Source organism: Rhinoderma darwinii, chromosome 3 (assembly GCF_050947455.1).
Source record: "Rhinoderma darwinii isolate aRhiDar2 chromosome 3, aRhiDar2.hap1, whole genome shotgun sequence".
Classification (NCBI taxonomy): Eukaryota; Metazoa; Chordata; class Amphibia; order Anura; family Rhinodermatidae; genus Rhinoderma; species Rhinoderma darwinii.
In genome coordinates, this window is record NC_134689.1 from 206,522,573 (window position 1) to 206,542,535 (window position 19,963).

The 19,963-nt window shown below is 44.0% G+C and overlaps 1 protein-coding gene across 1 annotated transcript in view; it reads left to right on the top strand.

The window, feature by feature from the left end:
- The window catches only part of ATXN7L1 (ataxin 7 like 1), a 132,436-nt gene that overhangs the window by 93,710 nt on the left and 18,763 nt on the right, over window positions 1-19,963 (top strand). The window contains 1 exon segment of the mRNA XM_075857285.1: window positions 16,870-17,089. Within this exon segment, the coding sequence (XP_075713400.1) occupies window positions 16,870-17,089 (220 nt within the window).

Sequence of the window (19,963 nt, forward strand, 5' to 3'; positions counted from 1 at the left end):
AAAAATGTATGAATATGAGGTTCTTACTAAACACTGTGATCAAACTGTGTAAGCCCACTTGCCACTTCACGGCGACTTCTTTGAAGTGGGTCCCTACTCTACCAAGTGTAGTATCTCATGGCAACCAATGCCGCTGCAACACCGCACCCGCTGAGGGAGCAACCCAGGAGTCCAGCAGCACCAATGCTGCCAGTCGAAGTCACCTTGGCTCTGGACCACATCCCCCCTACAGATACAGCACCACAGCAGCAAAAAATCACCAGACAACACTGCAAAAACATTAACAGAGGGAAAAAATCTCACCTTTCCTTGTAGTCTCAGGGGCCAAACTGAGAACAAATAAGCAGAAATCTCTTATGCAGTCTCCTGCTATGTAAAAACACCTGGGCCAAATGGAGGTGGAGTGCTGGTACCAGAAAGAAAGACAGACTATATATAACCAAAAGGGAGGAAAGAAAACCTGGACCACACATTCCACTTGCTATACTTGATCTATTGCGGCTCCTTCCTTGTAGGTAAATATAGTCTGTCTTTTTTTCTTGTACCAGAGACTGAGACTACAAGGAAAGGTGAGCTTTTTCCATCTGTTAATTTTTTTTGTGGTGTCGTGCGGTGATTTTTTTGCTGCTGTGGTGCTGTATCTGTGGGGGGACGTGGTCCAGAGTCAAGGTGGCTTAGACTGGCAGCATGGGTGCTGCTGGACTCCTGGGTTGCTCCCTCTGCGGGTGCTGTGTTGCAGCGGCATTGGTTGCCATGCGATACTGCACTTGGTAGAGTAGCGACCCACTTCAAAGAGGTCGCCGTGAAGTGACAAGTGGGCTTCTACAGTTTGATCACAATGTTTACTAAGACCTCATGTTCATACATTTTTATTTTGCTGAACCGCAATAGATCAAGTATAGCAAGTGGATGTGCTGTCCAGGTTTTCTTTCCTCCCTTTTGTTAGAGGTCGCGTTTCTAACAGGCTGTCTAGAGATTATGGAAAGGTTTACCTTCTCTTTTGTTCTAATCAAACATAATAGGGGGAATTTATTAAAGCCTTTTACACCAGTATTCTGGATTAAAAAATTAGCAAATTCTGGTTTGCGCTTGTTTTACACCAAAATTAGCGGTTTGTTTTCTTTTCACCATTACGCTGCTCCCACCACTTCACCAAAAAGTGGCAGGGCTTAGCATATCTGGCGTAAATTCTAGCAGAAATTTCACTTTGTGACACATGGACAGCCAGAGATGCAGCAAATTTTTTAAAAGGATTTTGCCTGTTACCAAATTTGACACATTTTACTCCAAACTTTTTTGCTTTTAGACTGGCATATGATACACCAGTCTAAGTAAAACTCCCTGATATGCTATCAATATGAAACTTCTTAGGCTTCGTTCACATCTGCGCTAGGGTGCCGTTCCATCTGAGCTTTCAGTCAACAGAGCCCTGACAGACACAAACGGAAACCATAGATTTCTGTTTAAAATACCATTGATTTCTATGGTGACTGATCCGGTGCCAGTGGTTTCCGTTTGTCTCCGTTGTGCAAGGGTTCCGTCGTTTTGATGGAATCAATAGCTTAGTCGACTACACTATTCATTCCCTCAAAACGACAGAACCCTTGCACAACGGAGACAAATGGAAACCATTGGCACCGGATCAGTCGCCATTGAAATTAGTGGTGATTCAAACGGAAACCTATGGTTTCCGTTTGTGTCTGTCAGGGCTCCGTTCCGACGGAAAGCTCAGACGGAACGGAGCCCTAGCACGGATGTGAACGAAGCCTTATTCTTTCCTTTTGAGGATCATGTAAAATCCATTTTGGATTAGAAGAGAGCCATAGTTCATTTTATTTAAATTAACGTTTGTTTCATAGAGCTAGCATCAAACGTTCACTCTAGCAGACATGCTAACTTTATCCCTATCGTTTTTAAAGATCCAGAAAAACTAGGAGGAGTTCAATATCCTACGTTGATGTATATTTTGGAACTATAAGCCTAGACCCTATAGCCTCTTAAGTCTCAGATAAATTCTATTTTCTGTCAGATTCAAGACGTTATGATGTTCAATGCTGAACCTATTGTTTTTAGTGTGTTAGGGCTTATTCCTGACGGAAATTTCATAGCTAGAAATTCTAGTGCTGCCCTCAATTCCTGAGGATCTTGGCTACTCCTGTCCACTTTCGATCTCCACACATGGAATTTAGAAATTATTGGTTTAGATCTACAAAAGGTGCTTGGTCTAAGAGACCAATTTATGAGCGGACTTATCTGCGCTGTTAGCTATAGTTATTAGAACCGCTTCTGCAGCTAATGTGGGTAGCAGCATTGATCAGTTATTCTCGTAAATCTTTTGGACCCTGGAGACCCTGTCATTCCCAGTGCATATACTAAAATTATATACTAGAATATCTGCTCCTCTATCTTCTGTAGAGTCTGGGCTATAAAAATTGGTGGCGGGAAAGCATATAGGTTCTTAGGGCCCGTCCACGGAAAGAATAGGGCATCTGTCCTCCATGCTCTAGGAGAACAAATTTTTGCCATAAATATTTGTGTTTGGTCTGTTGTCTCCAAGGAAAACAAATTGTTTTTCCTCTGACCATTTGCGATTGATTTTCGAGAAACTTTGTATTGTGAGGTCTATTGTTGCCAAAATAAGTTATTGTTGTGTGAGGGAGTCCTCTATCTTGTTTGTATGGCCTTGAACATACTGTGCCCTTAAATCTATTCTGTGCTCGAATACCCAAGCCTAGAATTCAAGTGCTTCGATGCATAACTACCTCCTATCTTGTTTTACATAAACTGTCGCTATCATCCATTTGTATCAGGACTAATTGGAGGGTGGTGGTTTCCTTGACTAACTTCTGACACGCTAGCTTTGCCTCCCTTGGTGAAAAAATATTTATGTGCAAACTTCTTTCTACGTTTTACCATGGACCTCTTACTTCAGAGTGCATGGACAATGCTACCCATCCTAAGGTTGACGCTATTTATTTTATCGTAATATCTGGTAGTGAAGCTCAAATAAGACCAGGTGGAGGACCGCTTAGTAATTCTATCTGAATTAACTCCCCCCTTCTAAAGGAACTAAGATTGTTTTGTTCCATGTGTAGCCTTCACTAAAAATACTCCCTAGCCACATCTTCATTTTCTTCCACAAGGTGGGAGTTGTCCTGAAGCCCGGTTGCCTTACCGCTATCTTTCCTAGGAGTCTTGCTAGCTCTCTCAATGGGGTACAGTCCTCTTTTAATGTCTCCATCACCAATCCTTTTAATTCCTCCTACTTTCGCCTAGTTGGAAGAACCTTGTGTCTATGCAGAATCCCAAAAATAACAAGGACGTGTTCGGTTGAAGAACCGACTATTCTATGTTTATGTTTAAGTGAAAACCTGTCTGAGCAGGGATAAGATCGTCTCCCTTTGAGACACTAGCTGTTCTCTGTTTGAGTGGAAAATGAATATGTCTTCTAAGTACACCAGGCATAGCATGCTTTTGTTTTTAAGTAAGTTATTACCGCTTTCAATACTCTTGTAAACGTGTAAGATGCTATGGAGAGGCCAAATACCAGTACATTCCAATGATTGGAACTGGAATTAAACGCCTGTGTTTGGGGGCTACAAAGACCGAATAAAAATAGTCTCAAGTCTATTTTTATAAGGAAAATTTATTTTTCCAAGATAAGTGTCAGGTCTTTTATGTTTTCTGTTATGTTTTCTTCCCGGAATCTTTTCTGTTTAAATTATCTGTTGAGTGGTATCACTACCACAGAGGCAGATGCCGCAAGACAACATGCATCCTCTATCAGCCGCGTGAAACATTTTGAGGTAACCCATTGTTTTTGCGGGATTGCTGCTCCTATAGAGCATAGTAGTGGTCAGTCTGCATTCCTATGGAGATCAGGAAATTCCTATCACTTAAAGGGAAGGTGTCGCGAATTGAACCTATTTTTTTTAAAGTTACTTATTTCTATTAAATTTTTTACGTTTTTTGCTGTATTTTTTTTTTCTTCCACATGGTGGAAAGTATTCAAAATTAAATAATAATTTGACATGTTTTCCTATGTTTGCCACCAGAGGGAGCACTTCCCAGAATTACAGCAAGGTGAATAAGGCAAAGCAACCTGTCTCACAGCTGCCGTAAATGTGGGAGGGAATCTCATCCCCCCCCCCCTCCTACAAGCCAGGAAAAGGTGTCTTCAAATTGATAAGCAGTGTCTGGCTGCCATTTTGGGAGGGATTGTACAAATGGCAGCTGGCAGAAGCTATAGGACACACCAAAAGGCTAAGGGTATGTTCACACGCTTACTAAACATAGGGAAAACAGCTCCTGATTTTCAGCCATTGTTTAATCAAACTCGCGTTTTTGGCCGCGTTTTTTACGGCCGTTTTTGGAGCTGTTTTTCTATAGAGTCAATAAAAAACGGCTCCAAAAACGTCCCAATAAGTGACATGCACTTCTTTTTGGCGGGCGTCCTTTTACGTGCTGTTTTTGGAAACAGAACGGAACAGAACGCCGTATTTCCCATTGAAACCAATGGGCAGATGTTTGTAGGCGTTTTGCTTCCGATTTTTCAGCTGTTTTTTGGGACGTTTACGGCCCGAAAAATGGCTGAAAACACTGTGTGAACATACCCTTAGAATGATGGAAGTGAATGACTTTTCAGTTGACAGGTTCACATGGTGTGTATTTGACACGTTTTTTTTTGCGCATTTTACGTGCCAAAAAACGCTTGATTGCGCTTTTTATGTACATAATTGGTAAAGTGCGCTGTTAGTACATACAATGCGCTTTATTACACACGCGTTTTAAAAAAATGCATTGTGTAAATAAAGAAATGTTGAGTAAATTCCTTTCCACACACACACACACACACACACACACACACACACACACACACACACACACACTCGGCTCTGCTACACACAGACAACCATACACAACGCTGCTACACAGAAACACACACTTAGCTCTGCTACACACAGACACACAACTCTGCTACACACAGACACACACACACATGGGGGAGGGGGGAGTCACGAGAGGTGGGGTCTGTGAGAGAGGGACAGACAGAGACACACACCTTACCTGCAGTGCAGCCGGTCTTCATAATGTCGCCTGCTATCTCCCTACAAACCAGCTTCTCTGCTTTGTGGCACTGAACTGCACCTGCGCAGTACAGAGCCGGATGGCAGACCAAATTAACGGCAAAAAACTTTGTGTGTGAAAAATTAAATAAAGTCAATATAATATTTTATTAAATAAAAACACATAAATTAATAAAAATAATGACTGTCCCTTTTAAATCCAGAAGTCCACATTTCATATGCAACAATACATATTGGCAGCAGTCCAACATTGTGTTCAAAGACAACAATCGACATGTGTTACAGTAACTAATCAATAATGTAATACAGTAGGTGACTACAGATGTATTTTACATTGACTACTGTGTCCATTGGTCTGTTTCAGCGATCACTGATTCGTTCATGTCTATATATTTTCCTCAACCCCAGGCATGTCTGTCCAAACAATTTTCTCAAAAGAATGGCAAACATGTGATCTTTATGTCCATTGTTTATTAGGGAAAAATCCTACGGTTTGTTAATTGGTTTATTTTTCCTTTCGAATTAGTGACATTCTGGCATTGCCAAATATTCTGTTTTATTTTTCCAATTCTCCTTTGGCCACAATAACAAACCATGTTGCTTTTATCCATTTTGTTGCATTTCTACAGTTGTACAGTATATAATTGTAATGCCTTAGTCTTGTTCACTCTGGGGGAGGGGGGGAGCGCTGTTTGACCTCGTGTATCACTTCGTGCACTGTAATGATATAGTCAATATCCAGAAATCGTCCCAGGGTTATGTACTTCAATAATCCAGCATTTATTTTCTCAAACCATCAGTAATATTACTTGAATGTTGGTGTTCACCTAAACACTTCAATTTTGGTGTGTTTGTGCAGTCAGTACCTGAGTGACCTAATGGCCTCCCATGACTGTGGAAGTGATTTGAGAAAATAGAAAGATGTGACAGCATCCATATAGCAAAAGTTCAAGTGTTTATTAACACATCCCCAGACAAACTAAACATGCAACGTTTCAACCCATGCAGGGGTCTTTGCCAAGCATATCTCTGTGGAAGTGATTTGGTCACTTGGAATTAGAATTCCAGCTTATGCGCATGGTTGTATTATGGCACCACATGAGCCCAGCACTATCACACAATATTTTTCAACATGGCAAAAATACTCCTTTATTTTTAAATGGTTATTCCCATCTCCCAACTTCCCTGCTGTGCCTATTTTGTGGGCAGCACTACGCTGTTGCCTCACGTGGCATGAAGATCTGCAGGGCGCTGCGTGCCTGTTCCCGGTGCTGCTATACAGTAATGTAAGCAGCATCAGCAGTTTGGATACACTGTGATGACAGAAACAATCTGCGTGATACTCTGTTTTAGTGTTCCCACTCATATAGTATGTGACACTGCTAGCACCCATACAAGTCCGAGGTGCAGTTAGCGCCCTCCGGGGGTGGGGGACTCAGCTCAGCAGAAGCTGCAACACTGAAGAGACCGAAGGTATATTTAGACGAATCAATCATGTTGAGTTTTATTGCTGCGACAACATCGAAACACAGCAAAACAGTGTCATTTTGCAGCGATTTTTGCATTAGTCGCAGCAAAATAAAAAACAAACATGCAACATGACTACTATGTCTGAATATACCCCGAGCTTGAGAGCAACTGTGATGACCAGTTTACCCCCCCCCCCCCCTCCCTTCAGCACCTACCAGTCATGCGTGTCACTGGCTGGGTCCTAGAGCTCCTTCAGTTATTTCTACGTCCTGCTCTTCATCCACCACATAATTGAGCATGAATATAAACTCCAGCATCCTAAGAACAAGAACTGTGCAGGGAGAGTCTGTGCACAAAACAAAATCCCCACAATATTTATCTCCCTCCATCCTTCCAGTGTTAACAACATGATGGGCATACCGAGAAGCATTACGTTCTAGGTTCTGCCAGTGCTTTATTCGGGCAGAAGCTATCCCCTGAGTACAGCAGTATAAAATGGCTCAAACGCTACCCTGCATGTGCCAGAGCTGTCTCATTCAATTCAATAGCAATTCAGAGAGGTGACCAGGCTGGGAGCCACTGCCCCTGAGCAAACAATGCGCGCTCCTGAGAACCAGGCCAGCCTTCTAGAAATAAGCACAGATGCCACTGCGCAAGAGTGGCCACCGCATTTGTGGCCATATTCAATCGGAACCGGACATAAATATTTGAATGGAGCTTAGAAAAGAACAAGTATTTGCATATTTTCATAACCCTTCATCAGGGACCATATAAGATCTTATTGCTGAGATGGGAATACCCCTTTAAGGAGTACTTTAAGCTTCTCTTCTTTCAGCCAATGGCAAGTCCTTGTCAATAAAATAACCCTTTTGATTGGCTGAAGACGAGGAGTGGTAATAATTCAGCTTGTATTGGTTACCACGTCTCTCCTTTACACAAGATTCTGCGTTCAGTCTCCTGCATAGGAATATGCATGACATCGATTTAAAAGTGTGAAAATGCATTTACAGGTGTTGTTCCAACCTCGGCATGAGTCCTATATTTAGTGCTAAGGACACGATTGGATGCTGTTCTGGGAGATCAAGAAAACCTTTCTTGAGGTCAGGAGCAGGGTACCAAAGCTCTTGCAGAATTATTATTATTGGCTTCATATGTTAGAGAAAAAAATATGGGTGAAATGGAATTTATAAATTCATATAGATATAACATATGGCAGTAACAAAGAGCCACAAAGATGCCTGAACCAAACACTTGGGTAAAAAAAGGAAGCCCTGTATTCTGCCTAGTTCAGGGCCTGAAGTGCGCTGCATGACAGGGATGGCGTTTTTTGGATTCCCGTGTCATACACTGTCTCTTCAGGCCATGCACTAGACTTAAAGAGGCTCTGTCACCAGATTATCAAATCACTATCTCCTATTGCATGTGATCGGCGCTGCAATGTAGATAACAGTAACGTTTTGTTTTGTTTTTTTAAAACGATCATTTTTGGCCAAGTTATGAGCAATTTTATATTTATGCAAATGAGCTTTGAAATGGACAACTGGGCGTGGGGACTTCCGGTTCCGGCGCTGGCGATGCAGGACGCGTTTGACTGAGCTCCCGCTCCCGACTAGCCTGCTTAACTGCAAAAGCCACTTCGGTGGCGACAACCGGCGGACAGACACCGGCCCTGCACACAGGAAAGTACCCGGGGGTGCCTGCATGGACCGATACCTCCTCAGGAGCGCACATAAGCCAGCCATGGAGTATCTAGACGCGGGAATAGACAGGGGGGGTAAGATGGCGATGCTTCCCGCCACTGCTCCCCCGCTGTATTCACTGGATGAGGAGCAGCTCCGGCCCCAGTCCCAGTCACCGATTCCAAGCCCAGCAGAGCCCATAACCTCTTCTAACCACGCACCTGTGGATTATATCGCATTGGCTCATGAAGTGGCTAAGCGGATAGCCCCCGACCTGCAGAAAGCGCTGGAAAAAACGGTGCAAGAGTCGCTCAACCGCATGCATGCGGACCTGGCACAAGTAACCTCCAGGACTAGCGAATTGGAGCAACGTGTATCGCTGCTGGAGGATGAGAATGAGCGCCTGCAGTCCAAGCTTAAAACGGTGTTATCCAGTACTACGCAGTTGGGGGAAAAGGTGGAGGACCTGGAAAACCGCTCCAGGAGGAGTAAACTGCGAATAGTGGGCCTGAAGGAAGCGGTGGTCCCTTCTGAGTTGCAACGTATATGCGAGAGATCATTGCCGGCAGCATTGGGTCTTCCATGTCCATGCCGGGTGGAGAGGGCACACAGGGTGGGACCGGACCCAAGAAATCTCCCACCAGCGGACAACAGCAGCAGTTCGCCTCGCCCCAGACAAGTCATCTTTAAGCTGTTGGATTATAATGACAAGGTGGCACTGATGAAGGCATATCGAAGTAGATCCCGACTCTTAGAGATAATGGGCATGAAAGTGCTACTTTTCGAGGACTATTCTACGGAGGTCGCAAAACGTAGGCGATCCTTCAGCAAGATCTGTACGGAGCTGTTTCAAGCGAAAATGCGCTTTAACCTACAGTACCCTGCTATCTTACAGGTGTTTCAAGCAAACGGGAGGATCAAGACTTTCGCCACAGCGAAGGATGCGGAGGAAGCGCTGGCAGAGCTATGTGGAAGCCGCCCCCTGCATGAGGTGCGACGCACTCCAGACCACAGCCCACGCCACAAGCCAAGAGAAATCGGAGGGAGTCGCTTGGATATGGAGCGGACTTGGGCTGAACCTTTATTGCCCACACCTGGCAGAGAACGCGGAGGAAGATCCAGGAACAGAGGTGCGTCTCCGAAGCCACAGAGACGACCGCGTGATCGCTTCAGGTCCGCGTCCTCAGATTGAAGATTGAGGACTAAGGTTTTTTGAGACCCCCATACCTTATGCGAGGGTCCCTAGGACGCTGTAGATCAATTGCAGGCTCCGATCCTAAGCAGATAAGTTTACAGTTATTACAGATATTAGCAGAGAATGATAAGGCTTGATGGTTGCACTTGTTAGTCTTTTATTACTACAATATTTTAGTCTGTTACCAACTGTTTTCATGCCAAACTGCATGCATTCTGATATATTGCCCTACTGTTATAATACCGTTATAATATTATAATGATACAATGCCGTAGTTACACTGCTAGGGGTTTGAGTCTGAGTTCGAGCTGGTTTCAAGGTTATGCAGTCCATGCTCGTTTTTGGGTGGGGCTCTTCGAGCGAGAATTTTACGAGGCTGGTCTCTTTAATGACATTGGCTAAGACCGTTGCAGGTCAAATACGAGGGGAAGTCTCAGTAGGGGCTTCTGGGTCGTTGCTCGGGGAAACCTTGAAGTGAAACAGTGATCAGGTCTAAATGCTGCATGGTGAATGGAGCAGAAACTGGGGGGTTGACCCGTTGCTATCGGACCGGGTATCGGCTGCAAGAGATTGCTGGTCAAGGATGGGATGGTGGGCTGGTGTGGCTCAGTCGGTTTGAAATTTCTGTTACGCAGGTCTGGGAGGGGGTGGGAGGGAGGGACGTGTTGGTGCACAACAGAAAAAAGTGAAGTCACTGACGTCAATGTGTACTAGGAAGATGACTGCCCTTGTCACAGGCGTTTTTTCACTGTTTTCTGAACAAAGTCTGAAGGCTTTGAGTTGGATTTTAGCTTTGTTTCCTAGGCCGGGTTTTGGCCGAGTTTTAAATGTTCATGCATGGCGCTTAGGGAAAGATGGATCTGACTCCCCTACTCGGTCACGACTTTTGGACACCTTAGCTCACCTTAGACATAGCCCAATAACATGAAAATAGTTTCATGGAACGTTAAGGGGCTTAGATCCCTACAGAAACGGACCAAACTCTTACGACATATGAAGCGATTACATCCAGATGTAGCCCTGTTACAGTAAACCCACCTTACCAAATCTGAATTTAAATATCTACAAAAGTTTTGGGTGGGCCATGTTTTTGGCTCGGCCGCAAGAGACGGTAAGGCGGGAGTGATAATATTGGTGCACAAAGATTTTACTCTTACGGTGGTGTCCCAGGACCGTGATGATGAGGGTCGTTGGATACATCTAGTGATGGAGCATGCAGGGGAAACTATTAGCATCCATAATGTTTATGGGCCTAATGCGGCCAACGCAGGGTTCTTTGGTAAATTGGAAACCCAACTCCAGCAGGATCGCACTAAGCTGTTGGTGCTAGGGGGAGACCTTAATACCGTAAGGTCCGCTAGGGAAGATAGAAGTGTAGGGTCCATTTTGCAGAGACAGAGGGATAGGATCCTGCCAGATTTTTTGAGACACACGGCCCTCACTGATGCTTGGAGGAGTTTGCACCCCGATGCGAGGGAGTACACACACTTTTCTCATGTACATCAGTCGTGGTCGCGCATCGATTACTTACTTGTGAACGGCGCTTTCTCCCGCCGGCTACGTGACGCGGCGATAGAAGATATGGTCATCTCTGACCACTCCCCAATCACAATTACTTTGGCAGACACGGTAGCTAAGGGACTGGATTTTATATGGCGGTTCCCCTCCTTTCTGGCGGCGGATGAGGGCTTTGTAGAAACGCTAAAGGGCTGGTGGACGGAATTTGACGGGGATAATGCGTCACACCGTACGGACCCGTCGTTATACTGGCGTACAGCTAAAGCGGTAATCCGCGGGAAAATAATACAATTTATGGCCAATCTTAAACGTAAAACCACGAAGGGTATAAGACGGTGAGCGACCGATTTAGGCTATGTTCACACGGAGTATTTTGGGGGAGGAATATCTGCCTCAAAATTCCGTTTGGAACTTTGAGGCAGATATTCCTCTCCCTGCACGCCGATTTTCGCGGCGATTATCGCGCCGTTTTTCGCCCGCGGCCATTGAGCGCCGTGGGCATAAAACAGCGAGAAATACGCTTTCTCCTGCCTCCCATTGAAGTCAATGGGAGGTCAGAGGCGGAAGCGCCCGAAGATAGGGAATGTCGCTTCTTTTTCCCGCGAGGCAGTTTTACTGCTCGCGGGAAAAAGACGCCGACGCCTCCCATTGAAATCAATGGGAGTCGTTCTCGGGCTGTTTTTGCAGAGTTTTGCTACGCGGTTTCCGCGTCAAAAAACTCGGCAAAATACCCCGTGTGAACATAGCCTTAAGGAGCGCATACACAGCGTTTTTACAATCTCCATCAGCCTCTCTGGGGGAGGCTTGGAGGGAAGCCAAGCGACCGTATGATCAATGGCTAGACAAAAGAGAAAGCATTTATCGGTCTCAATTTGATGCTTACCTTATGCGTCTCGGTAATAAAGCGGGCAAATTTCTAGCACGATTGGCGAAGGGGAGGTATACACCGTCGCACATTTTAACCCGTAAAGACGCCAACGGACTTCCTACAACGGATCCAAAAAACATAAACACTATACTGCGTACATATTATTAGGCCCTGTATTCAGACACGCCCGTCGACACCCAAAAAGGAAAGGAATTTTTGGAGAAGGTAAAGCTGCCTGGACTCACGCAGGAGCAGAACGAGCAGAACGATCTGCTGAGCGCAGAGATCACGGTGGAAGAGATAGCGAGTACCATTAGGACCTTATCTAACGGGAAGGCCCCTGGGCCGTATGGGTTCACAGGAGAATTTTTTAAGTCCCTCAGAGAAGAAATCCGCCCCATTTTGATGGAGTATTGTAACATTTTATTACAGACCGGTACGCTACCAATGGGGGCCAAAATAGCGCATATAAAGGTGCTGCCCAAAAAGGGGAAGGACCCTCTGGACCCGGGGTCCTATCGACCAATATCATTGATAGACCAAGACCAGAAATTACTTACAAAAATCTTAGCTAATCGTTTGGCCGTGTATCTACCGACATTGGTGGGAAAATCCCAAGTGGGCTTTGTAAAGGGCAGGGCAGCAGTGCGTAAGGTGTTGACCGTACTAGAAACAGTCCGTCACGATCCCCGGCCAGGTACCCGGCCGGCACTCTTAGCGCTAGATGCAGAGAAAGCGTTTGATAACATACAGTGGGAATGGCTGGGGATGGTGTTGGACAAGATGAATGTCCAGGGAGCCTTTCGGATCTTTCTGAAGAGGGTCTATACTAATCCCCAAGCGCGTGTCTACTCTTCGGGATTTCTGACGCTTCCCTTCCAATTGTATAAAGGGACTCGGCAGGGATGTCCCTTGTCGCCGCTTTTATTTAATCTGGCACTTGAACCAATGGCTAGATTTCTGGAAGAGTCGGCAGTGTTCAGAGGTATCCAGGTGGGGTCTTTGGCTGTCAAGCTAGCCTTGTTCGCTGAAGATGTTATTCTGTTTATGTCGAATCCTCAAGAACACTTATTGCCGGTCTTCCATTTTTTGCAGGACTTTGGGCAATGCTTGGGATACAAAGTCAATATAGCTAAAAGCGAACTGCTGGAGTTGGGCAAACCATTACCTGGGACCTTTTGGCAATCCTTGGGATGCGGGATATCCCCGGTGAAACAATGCATTACTTATCTGGGAATTAAGATAGGGAAGGCACCTGAAACCTTGTATGGCCTGAATTATCCACCACTGTTTAAAAAAATGCAGGCGGAACTCACCAGATGGTGTCAGTTACCGATATCCCTTCTGAGGAGGTGCCACCTCATTAAGATGGTCAGTTTCCCCAGATTGCTATATCCCTTTCAAGCACTCCCGCTCTTACTGAAACATGGGGACGTCTCCAAGCTGAATTCGGCATTTACAAAATTCATATGGGCGGGAAAGAGGCCTTGCATTGCACTCACTAAGCACATGAGGGACAAGCATGAGGGGGGGCTGAAGTTTCCTAATATATTAGGGGATACAATGTGGTGTGCCTCTTTCGTCATGTAGTGGACTGTCTTCATGAAACAAACCATTATTCCAACTTGGATCTAGAGGGGGAGTATGCCTCACCCTGGAACTTAAAGGCCTTGCTGCATTGTCGGGTGGCCTCTCTTCCGTGCCGTCTCAAAACCTCCATTGTTCTGAGAGATACAGTCCTGGCCTGGAAAGTGGTTCGTAAAATTTTTGACTTGCCTCATCTGCTATCCAAGCACATGCCGTTGTGTGGACACCCGGAATTCTTACCGGGAGTAGACAGTGGAGACAGATTTGCCTCTTGGGGGGATACAGGTATTAGTAATGCAGGGGACCTTATGCATACAGAGGAAAGGAGATGGTTAACCGGTTCGGAAATCAGGGCTAAACTCAGTCCCTTAGAGGACAATGCTAATTTTCTATAAGTTCTCCAGGTGCGGTCATTCTGTACCTCTAGGCTCAGAGATTTAAATAAGGAAGCCACCACTCATACGCTAGATGAGGTCATTGGCCCAACGGCTCTTCAGGCGACTATCTCGAAGTTGTATAGAGCACTAGGGGAGTATTTTGTCCGCCCGCAACAACGGGTAATGTTCAAAGTCTGGGAACGGTGGACTCACGATCCGGCTATAGGAGAGACCATATTGGAGGGTTGGGAGACGGTACGGAAGGTGATCATTAACGAGAGCTGGAGGGAAACCTATTTCAAATTAATGCATGCGGCTATCTATGGCTTCAATATTCTGCCTTCACAGTCCTTCCCCGATCGCATTACGAGCTGTCCCAAATGCAATACCCCCCTGACGAATTTGTGGCACGGAGTATGGGGCCGTGCTCATACTGAACGGTACTGGGTAATGGTACGTAGCTATATTTTAGATTATTGGAAGGCAAACCTTCCAATGACGCCCCAAGCGCTGCTGTTCCATCAGGCGCGACCGCCAGAGGAAGAGGTTGCTGGAGGAACGAGATATCCTCCCCCCCTGGTGCACACAATTTTATTGGTGGCCTTGAGATGCCTTTTATGTAAATGTCTGGAAGCTGATACACCGGACATCGACATGATCGTGTCCCGCTTGAAACAATTGTTAGCTCTTGAACGAGTGGAGGTAGAAAGAAGGAAAGAAACGGGAGCCAAAAAGTTGTTTGCTAAATGGCAGCTATTTATAGAAACGCAATGCACAGCGACTGAGGTGGTGGAAATTGTTACGCCTTTTAGACACACAGCGTGGTATCATACGCAGCTTCTGGCTGGCACTTTAGGAGGCTTGCAACTGCAGTCTAGTAGCAGATAAGGGATAGATGGGGCGGTGCTATTATCCTTCAATGATCTAAGTCGTGATCGGGAATAGGGGAAGTCATGTTAATTGCTTAACAGATGCAAGACGATATGCCATGCATGTATGTAATTATTCTTTTTCTGTTATACTCGCAGTTGCGAGCTGTTCATTGATGTCGCAAAATTTTTTGTGAAATGTTTGTACAAAATTTGAAAAATGTTAATAAAAATGATGTTTTAAAAAAAAAACAACTGGGCGTGTTTACTTGTTTTACTAACTGGGCATTGTGAATAGAAGTGTATGATGCTGACAAATCAGCATCATTCACTTCTCATCGTTCCCATCCAGCTTCTTTCACTAATGAGACACAGCGTGACGTCACCCACAGGTCCTTCAACCTTGTCGTCGGACAAAGAAGATACATCGGCTGAAAGGCGTCCAAAAGGTTAATATGCTCGTCTCTAGGGAGTTTGCTATGCTTACCTGCACATGGTGATGCTGCAAATTCAACTGTACGCCTGGAGCTGTGGTGTCTTCTCTCTTCCGACGCCAAGGTTGAAGGACCTGTGGGTGACGTCACGCTGTGTGTCTGGAGTGAAAGAAGCTGGCTGGGAGTTATGACGTCACCCACAGGTCCTTAAACCTTGGCGTCGGAAGAGAGAAGACACCACAGCTCCAGGCGTACAGTTGAATTTGCAGCAGCATCACCATGTGCAGGTAAGCATAGCAAACTCCCTAGAGACGAGCATATTAACCTTTTGGACGCCTTTCAGCCGATGTATCTTCTTTGTCCGACGACAAGGTTGAAGGACCTGTGGGTGACGTCACGCTGTGTGTCTTTAGTGAAAGAAGCTGGGTGGGAACGATAAGAAGTGAATGATGCTGATTTGTTAGCATCATACACTTCTATTCACAACGCCCAGTTAGTAAAACAAGTAAACACGCCCAGTTGTTAAAAACACAATACACGCCCAGTTGGAAATACGAAAAAAAAACACACCCAGTTGTCCATTTCAAAGCTCATTTGCATAAATATAAAATTGCTCATAACTTGGCCAAAAATGATCGTTTTTCAAAAAAAACAAACGTTACTGTTATCTACATTGCAGTGCCGATCACATGCAATAGGAGATAGGGATTTGATAATCTGGTGACAGAGCCTCTTTAACGCAGTATAAGTTTTGCCTGGCATGTTGCTTTAGGGGGATTTTAGTCTTCCTTATATTTGCTCCTGTTTTTCCTACGTATAACTTTTTCCATTGTGTATGAACTTACTTTCAGTGAAGACTTTTTCCTATTTTGCTTGCAGGGGTTTGATACACATTCTTAGCCAGCCTCTAAAGTTTCCAGCTATATCCATAGGACAACTTTTGAAGTGTCGGGACTGCACCTTCACACAGAATGTGACAAACATTTGTTATCTCCATTTCTAAAGGGAATTTCCTTTGCTACTAGTGTTAAAATAACACCGTAGCCAGAATGAATGTTGTTGTCTGCCAGATCTCTCTGCCAATTTTTCATGTAGATTTTAAAGGTCCTTTGCGATCAGGAAATAATGCACTGTATGAATTGGAGGGATAGACGCAGGAGGAGATGTCTAAAGGTCTGTCTGTATTTTCTACTATTGTGTTTTCTTTTTTTACTGTTGTGTAGAGCTACATAAATAACATAATACAAGACCGTGTAGCAGAAAACTAATCTAAAAGCTGCAACATTATTTGGAATATTTTTAAGGACCCTTTTCTGAAACACGGCTTAAAAAAACTTCTTATGGTTTCTTGTAAGATGTTCCAGGTAGATCCAAATTTTCCAGCAGCTTGGTGAACTTTATTCCGTATTTTATCTGAAAATATCTGCAGCTTCATAGAGTAGATCAGCCGTAATACAAAAGTGACAGGAGGAACCTCTTAAATAGTTAATTTTTATGACTTAATAACACCATTCAACATAAATCTGATTTATGTACCAAGATTGCATTTCCATGAACTATGTGGACAGCCTCTGGGAGTCCTGGCTGTGGGGGCTTCTTTCATTTATTTTTCCTGGCATGTATTGCTCGACTTCACCAGCAAAAGAGTATTATTGTCCATTGCACACTGTAATGAGCAGCTTCACCATATGACTTTTTGTGGTAGACACCCTAGAAAAATAACCGTAAATGACAGATTCTGTATTGTGTCATTTATTGATATATCATCTTTTTCCTTTGTTTTAGAAAGAAGACACGGTTCAATGTGCAAACCCTCCCCATCCCCGGCTTCTCCTTCCAACACCAGAGCATCATTTGTACAAATGAAAACAAAAACCTGTATCAGCAGCCATAACCCTGTCAACAGTAACTCGAAGCCATTCAAAGCGCCCAAAGACAATCTACTTACCTCCAACAACAAGCAACACGCGGTATTTTCTTCAAAAGTGTCAAGAGACAAACCATGGTATGAACATGAGGATGAGATGGTTGGGTTCTTGAATTGTACTCTAATTAGGTCTAAGTATCTATGGTGTATGTTTGATGGCTGCTTAAGCCCTGTTCACATCATGTTTACATTTAGCGTGTACATCAATAAAAAATCTCCCGACGTACACGCTAAATGTGTCCATAGGGCTATATTGTCAGACCGAGGCCAAAATAGTGGCCGGTATACAGCAAAAAAAGTATACAGTAAGGTCGTAGACTATGCTACGTCATATAAAACCTATATGTTAAATGCAGGGGTGGACATAACACGTGTGACCTGTGCAGCAGAATCCTACTGAATTCTGTCTAATAGATTGCATATAAGGGACTGAGCTATTGAATTTCTTAGCTCACAATTACTGATGGATTTTTGGAGAGACATAAGTGGTATTCTCGATGATAGGAGATGCTCTGTTTTTTTATAGCAAGGGGCCCATATACTGTTCTTGATCAGGGGTGCCCTCTGTTGCCTGTGTCCGCCCATGGTTAAACGTATAAGTTTTTTAACATGGTAGCTTATGGGTGACGAATGTCCCTATATGGCATCCGTCACAGGCAACCGTTACACATACGTCATGAGCTTTTAAATATATTTTCTTGACCTATCCGTTAAATGCATGCCATTATAGTCTATGGGTGACAGATGTGTTAAATGATGCCTAACAGTGGCATCAGTCACCCCTAGGCTTTAATGGTATTTGTTTAACGGAGAGTTAATGATTTATCAATTAAATTGATATCATTATAGCCTACGGGTGATACAGCCTACGTTTTAACGTATACAACAGGAACTTTTCCTGATGTATATGTCAAACCTAGTTCAAAAACGATGTGACCATAGCTTTAGACCAGGGGTAAGTAACCGTAGCAAGGTGGAAATCCACGGTTGTGATTGGCGGAGGGTCTTCAGATCTGCTTGGTACCGAGTTGTGGCAGGTTGTGACTAGTTATTAGGGGCTTAAAAGACATGGTCCCTGGATAGATATTACTTTTTAAAACAAATTTAGCAATGCAGAACATAAAAGAGAATTAAGCACTGATCAGATGCAGTCACAGGCAGAATACACAATTACATCCAGCGACTCTAATTGTAGACATTTTCTCTTTCCTCATATTCTCCACTGGACCCAGGCAGCCATGAACACTTCTTCCAGCCACAACTTATCTTTGCAGCGTTTGCTGTACAGACATGTTAGATTTCTTACTTTTTCCTTATCCTCCTCACCTTCTCAACCCAAACTTCCCATCCTGATACTCGAACAGTGTCATCCTGCTGCTACCCATAATACCGTGCCTGCTATGCTGCCGAGTATCCTCAAATGCAATACTACAGAAATATTAGTGCCATAGAGATAGTCCACCTGAAAATACTAGTACCTGTATGACTGATAGGACAGCATCATGCAGCCAACACAGACACCGCCCCTAGTGAAACCTTAGCGTCACCGCCCCTTTAGCTAGTAGGGCCTAATTACCATAATAAGAAAATGGCTCATAACTCAAAGTAAAACAGATTGGGATACAAATTACACTGACATCATTAGCGTGACATGCCTATGACATGAGGTATTATTTCTTTATTTCAGTTACTTATATAGCGCCAACATATTGCGCAGCGGTAGGAAAGAGGTAGGAAATTGGGCTTTACTGAACTGGTGTCCGTTCCTCTTTAATTTTTATCTCCTAAGACCATAACACTTTTTTTTTTTTTACTTGATTTCAGAGTTTTTCTATTTGCTTTTAGTAAATTGTAGTAATATGACTTTTATTCAACAGTAGCTTTGTATTTTTAAGCCTTAATGGATGAAGGCTTTAAGCAACAGTCTGTCTCTACCATCTTCGCAATAGCAGCTTTTAACTCCTTCATAGTTGTCTTGGGTGTCTTGCATAGGCATAACTTGAAGCTATAGAAAATAGGAAAAATATACAAGGGTTCGCTCCGCGCATTTCCACTGCGTTATTCCATGTGTTTGTCTGGACCACGTTGTGAATAATGATGGTGCTCGAAGATATCTCTAGAGAAGTCCTGAGTCGACAGCAAGTATATAAGGCAATGAAAAGGGAGAATTGGTATATCCAGCACTCTTGTAAAAAAAAAAGTGTTTTATTTGGTCATATTAAAAAACAGGACAATTAAAATGATAATCCTGGGACCACGCTTACGTGTTTCAAACCCCTAGGGTTCTTAATCATAGCTTAAGAACCCTAGAGGTTTGAAACGTGTAAGTGTGGTCCCGGGATTATCATTTTAATTGTCCTGTTTTTAATATGACCAAATAAAACACATTTTTTTACAAGAGTACTAGATATACCGCTTCTCCCTTTTCATAACTTGAAGCTCTTGGTCCCAACGCAAAATTTGTAACATGGCGCCCACCTACCATAAATCATTTATATTACTGTTGTCTTATTTAGAAGAGGGCCATTTGGGCACCCTCAGGTACCAGGCCCGTAAGCAACTGCTACCTCTGCACTCTATAGCTAGACCTCAGTACTGCCCACATTAGACACTCAATTTTAAGGACAACTTGCTCTTGGCAGATTTATTACTTTGCCATATTCTTTTACATTTTTTTAAAGATTACACTAAAGTGATACTCAGGGCAAAAGCTGAAAATACACCTATTACCCGGAGTGGATGTAACCAACTAAGCCTTGGGCACGTCCGTTCCTATTCAGGTTCCTGAGAAAGTCATGACATCTGCTTTCCGGGACCTGAATATGCGGGCAGACTGCAAGATCGGTCTGCCAGCAAGCACCTGTGCATCCTTTGATCAGCAGAGACTACATAAGTAAGAATTTGTGGCTGGGTTGGGCACCTCCACTCCTGACGATAGCTGTATTTTCAACT